Raw genomic sequence first — 9,480 nt, 5'->3', positions numbered from 1 at the left:
TAAAACTATTATAAATTTGACAATAAAGTATTTTGAGAAAGCTGAATGATTCTATTAGATAATACATAACTCAGTGACTATGTGTGATCAATCATGTGTTTTTCTTAGCCCTTTCACATGTGACCTTTCTTTTGGATTCTTTCCTAAGAAAAAGGTACCATTGTAACATCATTAGAATGTTAAGTCAAAATTGAACACCTGAAAAGATTAGAATCTACAGAGAGGATAATCATTCATCAATAATCATATATCATTATTATCATCATCATCATCATCATCATCATTACTGTATTTGTAATTGTTCAATATTTCCACTATAGTTTTATCTGTTCATAATTATTACCCTCTGTGATGTCACAATCAATCAATTAGCTTTAATTAATTAAACTCTTGGGTGTGTGGGGTATCCAGGCAGAGAAGAGAATAATTAATAAGAAGAAAGTGCTGGAAGAAAACAATAATTACAATTTGATTTATTTTAGACTATTCTCCTTGCAAACTCCCCCCCCCCCAAACATAACAAACATGTTCCGCGGATTCAAGGAAGCCATCGGAAATTGTTGAGAAGATATGTCCCCTTTAACCTCTTCTGTGAGTCCTGAAAAATGCTTGCATAAGCAGGGGAATTCAAAAAGCAAAGGGTGATGACTAAATGTAGATAATTCTTGTCTAAATATATATGTACTATTAGCACATGGTCAAACTCTCTATAGTTAATCTACCATCAGTGAGCCCCTTTATTTCGTAATGGCGGAGTGATGAGCAACATGCAATAAGTGTGTGTGTGTGTGTGTGTGTGTGTGTGTGTGTGTGTGTGTGTGTGTGTGTGTGTGTGTGTGTGTGTGTGTGTGTGTGTGTGTGTGTGTGTGAGAATGTGTGCATACATGTGTACATGACTTTCTGTTGCTGAAAAGAAGAGCATTTCCCTAATTGCTCTTGTATCGAGTGGAGCCAAGATCAGGAGGACACAGACGCTGTAAGTTGAAACATGAATAATTTTATTTGAATAATGAAACATTAACAAAGTTACAGTTATTTTATACACATCAGAATTAGGCTGCATAATTATAATGATAATCATCTCTCAATTTACTCCAGAGAGAGGCATTAACAGCCTCTGTAACAGCATTAAATTCGGTTATATTTGGTTTTATATCGAACATCAGAAAGGTTATAAGAATCATGGCACAGATCAAGTGCAATTTTACTCAAGTACCTAATGTAATATAATCTATAATCAATTTTACTGACACCTTTCCCTTCTACAGTCCGTACCAACGATGGAAGAATATCTTTATGACTTCAATAATTATAATTTTTCCACCATCGACTTCCCCGATAGTTTTGTACCTGGGATCCAGCCGATCGAGATAGTGTCTCTTGTCTGCTACGGCCTGGTCTTCCTGCTGGGGGTCCCTGGTAACGCCCTGGTGGTGTGGGTGACGGGGTTCCGCATGCCTCGCTCAGTCACCTCCATGTGGTTCATGAACCTCTCCCTGGCCGACCTCCTGTGCTGCCTGTCCCTGCCGCTGCTCATGGTCCCTCTCGCCCATGACAACCACTGGCACTTTGGCCCAGTGGCCTGCCAGCTGATCACGGGCCTGTTCTACCTGGTCATGTACTGTAGCGTTCTGCTGCTGGTTCTGATGAGCGTGGACCGCTGGTTGATGGTCAGCAGACCCGTCTGGTGCCAGAACCACAGACGGCCTCGGAAGGCCGCCTGGGCGTGCATCGGGGTCTGGTGCCTGGCGGCGCTGTGCACCGTCCCCCAGTTCGCCTTCACCCGGGAGGTGGAAGCAGGGAAGGAGAAGAGGGAGTGTGTGGGACAGTACACCGTGGTCACCTCCTTCCGTTTCCTGCTGGGATTCGTCCTGCCCTTCCTGGTCATCGTGGTGAGCCACTGGGTTGTTTACACGAGGGCGACGAGCGGGAACGCCACCGCGGCCCGTTCCAAGCGCACACTGAGGGTGATCGTCGCCGTGGCGATGAGTTTCTTCCTATGCTGGCTCCCACTGTATCTGCTGGATTTCGTGATATTGCAGGTCCCTAAGAAGTCACCCTACAGGCCCAGCGTCCACCTGGTGCACAAGCTGGCGCTCTGCCTGGCGTACTTCAACAGCTGCCTCAACCCCCTGCTCTACGTGTGTCTGGGACGGGGCTTCAAGGAGAGCAGGAGCCGCTCCCTGCGCAGCGTCTTCCACTTTATCAGTGAGGACCCTGTGGCCCGGACGGCCATCACAACACAGCACAACATCACCAAGGACACCGGCAACTCCAGTACAAAGGTCTAACGTTGGGGGAGTGGCGCAGACCCGGCCCCATGGGCGGGCATTGGGGGGCCTGGCCCGCCCACTGAGTCAGCTGTGCCCACCCTGAATTTTTTTTTTTTTTTTTTTTGTCAATCAAAGTCGACTATCCAAATGCTTAGTCGGGGACAGCCCTAGTGGGCACTGATGTCATCAACAACACTACTGAAGCTAGCACGGCACTCTGTGAGAATTCGTTTTCTACCCTCAAGAACATCTTTACAGAACATCGCCTTAGTATGCTTCATCGACGCAAGGCCAATTTAATTCAGTTGGCATTTGAGAAGGACTTAACAAAAAAGTTCAGGAATGAGTGGAGGGGCAGTGTTTTAAGAAGATTTCACTCTGTCCCCAAACGCCGCTTGCCGCTCTACTAATGATGGTGAGTAGCCTGTGGAGGAATTTTGTTTGCTTTTTTATGCACCTTATTTTTGTCAGTTCAGTTCAGTTTGTCAGTGCATTCAGAAGTGTTGAATAAATGGAGACTTTTCAAAGATATAGAATAGAATAGAATAGAAATGTATTACCCTGAGGGAAATTTGACACTGCAAATCACTCAACATTAAACATTTAGACAGAACAAGTCACGAATAAGAATAACAAAACAAATGGCCTAAGAATAGAATAAAATGAAATAGAATAAAAGATACAGTAAATAAATACAGTAAAAATATACTGAAGTCTACAGTAGGTGTAATATTGCACAGTGCTGTTTAAAAAGTAAGAGTCCAGGAAGATGGTAACTGTCACTCTGTGCTCAGTGATGCAGTGAGGCACAGTGATATTGTATAGTCTGATGGCTGTCGGAATGAAGGACTTCCTGTGCCGTTCAGTGCTGCATTTAGGTAGTGTGAGCCTATAACAATACATGCTCCTCCTGTCAGCCAAGTCTGTGTATAGTGGGTGGGAGGGGTTTTCCCTGATGGCCTGGAGCTTAGCAAGGTTCCTCCTCTCCGCCACCCTCGCTAGGGCGTCCAGCTACACCCTAACCACGCTACTGGCCTTCCTGACCATCTTATCCAGCCTGTCTGTGTCCCCTGCTCTCAGTCCGCTGCCCCAGCAGGTCTGTTATATATATCCGTTCAGTCTGTTTTTGTATAAGTGAATGTTCTTAAGATAGAGAAATTTGATTTTTCAATTGCCTCTCTGCTGTTTAGTTCAGCACCATGGGCAGCGCCAAGCAAGCCACAGCGCCGTTGTCCCAGCTGAAACGTATAAAACGGAACCTGTGTCGAAAAACCATTGTGCCCCCCCCCCCCCCCCCCCCCCCCCCCCCCCCCCCCCCCCCCCGAGAACATTTTATGCCCCCCCACTAATTTGTTTCTGCAGCCTGGTCTGGAGTGGCGGTGGGGGGTGACGTTTCTCTCAGATGATACTCTGAGGTCGGTTGTGCAGTTTCCCTCGTGTTTGGTGTAAGACCCAATGCGGATGGGTGTCCTAACCACTTGAGGGCGCCAGAGCACAGGGTTATTATAGTTTTGTGTTACAGTAACTATAATAACCTTACGCGCCAGACACCCCTCAGAATTTAGCTTTTTGGCAAATGCAACTTTTTTTTTTTTTTTGATCAAATTTTTTTATTATTAATTACATGAAACCGGACAACACAATAACCACAGTAACAAAAAACATAACTTCACAGGAGAATAACAAACAATAATAATACAGAATAATAAATTATAAGACAAAAAGAAAAAGAAACAGCGTCCAACCTATCAAATATAGGTGGCTACTTCAATAACAAAAAGGGGTCTTCAAGACATGGCAACCTTTCCCCACCTTTACAAAGTGGAGTGACTTAAAAGATTGTTTATGAGAGTGTTGTCGCAGATTTACTGTAGATAGCCTAGGTCCCTTACACATGTTCAAGACTGCCAAACTCGCAGACGGTAAAGTGTAAGAAGAAAGAAATTCCTCTTCCAAGTTGGTTGACAGGTCAATCAGTCTGCCAATATTAGTCCCTTGGGGAGATGGCATGTGAATTGACATATAGCGCAGAATAGCTAAATACCAACCCCCCCTAAAATCCCCCCAGCCAAAGTTAAGAAGGACAAGACAAAAACCAAGACAGACAAGACATTTCCTCCTCCCCCTCCCCAGAGACCGCCGGACCCCCCCGATCAGGCGCCCCAACCCCGCTCAGCCGCACACGGCGGTCTTTACCTTCTCAGCTGCTGCGAACCACAGGTCAATGCCAGCCTGCCCTACCCCAATCACCCGAGCCGTGGATATCTCAAGATAAATCACATCCAATAGAGTTAGGGACCAGTTGATCATTGTCAGCTTCTCAGGCTCCTTCCATCTCATTGCTATAAGCTTCTTCGCTGCTGTGACGCCCGCTAGGACAACCCTTTTCAGTTGTACGGACGCGGGTAGTGTCGTTATATCGTTCAGGAGTAGCGTAACAGCTGTGAATGGGATAGTTAAGCCACACAGATCTGAAAGTTTGTCCGTTATTGACCTCCAGAAACGGGCCACTGGTGGGCAATCCCAATACATATGCATATAAGTGCCAGTGGCCTTTTGAGAGCACAAAGTGCACCGAGAGTCGGTTATCAGTCCCATAGCAAATAGCTTCCTAGGTGTAAGATAGGTCCTATGAATATAATTAAAATTAATTTGCTGGTGATTGGGGTTGCGGGAAGATAATGCCACATTTGCCCAAACATCATCCCAGTCAAACTCGGGGTCCAACTCCGGGATATCCACACGCCAGATTGTATCCAATGATAAATTTTTATACGTGGATTGAATTAAGAGCGTATAAAAGTCTGAGACAAACCCTCTGGATGTCGTTCTGTCCACTATGAGCCTGAGGAAGGGGTGTGGTTGCAAAGCTTGAGCCCACGGTACGCCATGCGCCCTCAGTGCTGACCTTAGTTGAAGGTAAAGAAAGAAGGACTCGCCGGGAAGATCATAAAATTCTCTTAAGTCCTGAAACGCACGGAGGCCGTTCTTATCATAAATATCCTCCAGAGTATGCACTCCCCTCCTTTGCCATTGAGGAATATTAACCGGCTTGTGTCCAACAAGTAATTGCTGGTTATTAAAAATTGGAGAGTCCAGGTGCCAAGGGCATTTAACCCCACACGACCTCTGTACATTACGCCACGTTTGGATCACGTGAGTTATGATCGGTCCATACCTCAGCCGGCATTTCGCAATAGAGACAGTGGAGTACACTACATCCTGCAATCTTAGCGGAGACACCGCCGCCGCTTCTAAGGAGCGCCACGATACAGCCTCTACAGGGTCTAGCCAGCACATCAGAGGTCTCAGTGAAAAGGACCAGAAATAAAGTTTAAAATCAGGGATTGCGAGGCCCCCATCTTGTTTCCTACGTTGAGTAGTAGCCCTTTTGATTCTCGGGCGTTTGTTATTCCAGACAAACTTAGATACCATCGATTGTACCTTGCGCCAGTGGTCTATTGGAGGGGGCAGGGGGAGCATTGAGCTAATAAAATTTATCCTAGGCAGGATGTTCATTTTGATTATGGAAGCCCGGGCTTGTAAGGAGTTAGGAAGGGACGACCACCTGTCTAGATCCTGGCGTATTTTATCATAAGTACCCGTGAAGTTGTACTTAGTAGTTTGGTTCAGCGTGGGGAATATCTCTATGCCCAGGTATTTAAAATGTTCTACTATGGGGATATCAGCTGGTAGTCGTACCGCCTTGGCCAGTTCATTAAGAGGTAGGCAGGCTGATTTGTTCCAGTTAATCTTAAAACCTGACAATTTACCAAAGTCGTCGATTATCCTCAATAATTTTGTGGCCGACCGGGAGGGGTCGTCCATGAAAATCAGCAGGTCATCCGCATAGAGAGCAATTTTGTGTGGAGTATTGTTGACCATTATGGGGACGATGTCCTCCGATTGCCTAATAAATTGAGCCAAAGGTTCGAGGGAAAGCGCGAACAGTCCCGGGCTCAGAGGGCAACCCTGTCTAGAAGATCTGGAGACTGGAAAGAGTGTGGAACAGTTTTTGCCTGTCAGTATCATCGCAGACGGCGAGGCATACAGGACTTTAATCATATGAATAAAACTCTTTCCAAGACCCATGACCTCAAGTACCTTCCACAGGTATGACCACTCAAGTCTGTCAAACGCCTTCATGGCATCCAAAGACAGAACTGTGGATGGAGTTGTATTGTCTTTACTGTTATCGATTACATGCAACAGCCTCCTAAGATTATCTGCAGCCAGACGCCCCGGGATAAAACCAGTTTGATCGCAGTGTACCAATACAGACATAAATCTCTGCAGGCGACGGGCCAGCACCTTGGCAAACACCTTTAAATCGGCCCCGAGAAGACTCAAGGGTCTATAGCTACCACAATCATTGGGATCTTTGTCCTTTTTGAGAAGTAAAGAAATCAACGCCATATTGACATCTCTTGAGAACTCCCCTTGTTCGATAGCGTAATTGATCATATCGAGCATCAATGGACCCAGTTGGTCCCAGAAAGCTAAATACACTTCGGGTGGAATACCATCCCAGCCTGGCGCCTTACCCCTCTGCATTTCAACAATAGTCTCCCTCAATTCTACGAGAGTAATCGGTCTCCCCAGTTCCTTGGCCTCTTCCTCAGAAATGTGGGGTATCTCAAGCCCGCCAATGAACGATTCAAATCTAGAGTCATCCAGATTACCCTCTGAGCTATATAACTGTGAGTAAAACTCTTTAAAAGTGTCATTGATCTTTTTCGAATCAGTAGTGACTGCACCCTGGCTCGTCCTAATCGAGGGGATATCTGAGAAATGATCATTTGAGCGTATTTTCATTGCCAATAGATGGCTAGGTCTGGAGCCGTGAAAATAGTAATTTTGTCTTGTCCTATGTATCAAAAACTCAGACTGTTGTTTAAGTATGGAGTTTATTTCTTTTTTGACTATCTTACGTTGTGTGTTTAGTCGTTCATTATAGTCAGTTTGCAAGGATGCGTATAGGTCCGCATATAATGATTCCAGTCCTTCTAGCTTTTTTGACCGGGATTTTCGCAAATTGGAGGCAAATAGTGTGACATGACCCCTGATGAATCCTTTCAATGCGTTCCACAGGACCCTAGGGTCTTCTACTGTGCCAACGTTGATCTGCAAAAATTCTGCTAGTTTACTCCTGAACTCAGAACAGAAGTCATCGTTCTTTAGCAAGGTCGAATTAAAACGCCATCTGGGAGCTCTTGCGGAGAGCCTGCCAAAGGTTGCCGTAAGGAAAATCCCCTTGTGGTCTGAGAGAGCCAAGGGAACCAATGAGACATCGAAACTATCAAACATATTAGGGGACGCGAATGCATAGTCAATTCGAGAGAAGCTTTTGTGTCTGGCTGACAGGTGAGAGTAATCTCTGAGGGTGGGGTTGCATAAGCGCCAGAGGTCTGAGAGCCCCGTGTCTTTGGCCCACATCCTGAGGGCCTTAGAGGCCCGTTTCTGGTCGCTCGTTTCAGAGGGCCCAGACCTATCCATCTCCGCATCCCAGCACGCATTAAAATCGCCACCCACAATGAGAGCGTATCCATTAAGTTCCAACATATTCTTCGTGATTGTATTATAGAACGCTGAATCAAATGTGTTAGGAGCATACAATGCTATTATAGCCATCTTCCTATGCAAGAATTCAACTTTTGCTATAGTAATCCTTCCCTCCGTGTCCGACCATACATCCAAGATTTTGATATCAAGGTTACGTCTTGTAACTATGACTACTCCTTTCGTCTTATCATCGGCTGAGGATGCGGAGATAACGTGATATTGCCGATTTGCCAGTCTTGACACGTCACCTACCATTAAATGCGTCTCACTAAGGAGAGCAAGGTCAATATTTCTCCTCTTCAATAGCCAAAGGACACTGGCACGCTTGTGTGGGGCGTTAAGCCCTCCTGCGTTCCAAATTAAAATATTCAATTTAGCCATGGTCGAGCTTGTATAAGTGCGTAGAGAACATACCCGTGCAGCCAGGCTGAGTACAGAGGTGCCGATCCCGGCGGGCCCGGACGGTCAATCCCAGGAGTTCAGAGGAGGAACACTTACACATATATAAGACAACAGTACATAGAACACATAAAAATACCACCCCAGCTACAGCCCCCCCTCCTTCTACTCTAAACCCTAACCCACCCGTCCTACTATAAGTTCCTCTATACCCACTCTCCAATCCCCACCCTATGCCCCATCCACTGAGGATGGTCATCTTCCTATCACTTCCCACTAGAGACATGGATCAATAAGACGCTTCCCACTCCCACCCCCCTCTAGATAAACCCCTGAGTAAACCCCCACTAGTCCAATAAACACTAATAATAATAAAATAAAATTCAATAAAGATATCGGTCGAAAACCACCTGAGCCCTGGCCCCAACATGAGACAACCATAATGGTAAAAATAGCCATTATTAAATAATAACTCCGCATCAACCTGCAGCCCTCTATTTCCGAATCTGCGCTTCAACATCACATTGTTATAGCCCAAAAAGGTATAGGAAAATTCAATACAAAATTAAATTAAAGCATCCCAGCCGATAGTCTGAGGCAGGTTCGGGTCACAGGTTAATTGTGCAAAATTGTGTGAACAGTGTCAATTAAACAATGACAAAAAAAAAAAGAGGAAGGGAAAAAAAAGGTTATGGTCAAAGTGCACCCCTTTAGCCGTCCCTCTGACCAGGCACAACGGCTGAAATGACCCAACCCATGTAAGAATAGAATTAAACACAATCATTCATTAATCAATCCGGGGATGGTAATAGGCAACACCTGACACCACCTGTCATCATACATTGTTTCAATAAAGATATCGGTCGGAGCAGTTAGTCCAAGGTAGGATCGAATCACAGTTAAATTGCTCATTCAAATGCCCTTAAAACAGCGACACTAATTATTATATAATTACTCAGCATCAACCCTGTAACCAACTACCTTGGAGTCTGCATATTAATGTCGCAACGTTATAGCATAAGTGGATCACGGAAAATTCAAAACACATTTAAGTCAGATTAGCAGTTAGTCCAAGGTAGGATCGGATCACAGTTAAATTGCTCATTCAAATGCCATTAAAACATATAGGAAAATTCAATACAAAATTAAATTAAAGCATCCCAGCCGATAGTCTAAGGCAGGTCCGGGTCACAGGTTAATTGCTCATTCAATTGCCCTTAAAACAGCGACACTAATTATTATATAA

At 45.1% G+C, this 9,480-nt stretch overlaps 1 protein-coding gene across 1 annotated transcript; it reads left to right on the top strand.

Moving 5' to 3' along the window:
• Positions 1 to 1,280: 1,280 nt before the first annotated feature.
• Positions 1,281 to 2,291, top strand: c5ar1 (complement C5a receptor 1; the record flags this gene model as incomplete). The annotated part of the gene is made up of 1 exon (XM_084308836.1): positions 1,281 to 2,291. The coding sequence occupies one exon, from the start codon at positions 1,281 to 1,283 to the stop codon at positions 2,289 to 2,291; it is 1,011 nt and encodes a 336-aa protein (XP_084164962.1).
• Positions 2,292 to 9,480: the final 7,189 nt, after the last annotated feature.

The sequence above is a fragment of the Notolepis coatsorum genome, assembly GCF_963971535.1.
Source record: "Notolepis coatsorum genome assembly, chromosome: 1".
Taxonomy (NCBI): domain Eukaryota; kingdom Metazoa; phylum Chordata; class Actinopteri; order Aulopiformes; family Paralepididae; genus Notolepis; species Notolepis coatsorum.
Note: the sequence above shows the minus strand (reverse complement) of the source record. Positions and strands in the feature narration are given on the sequence as shown.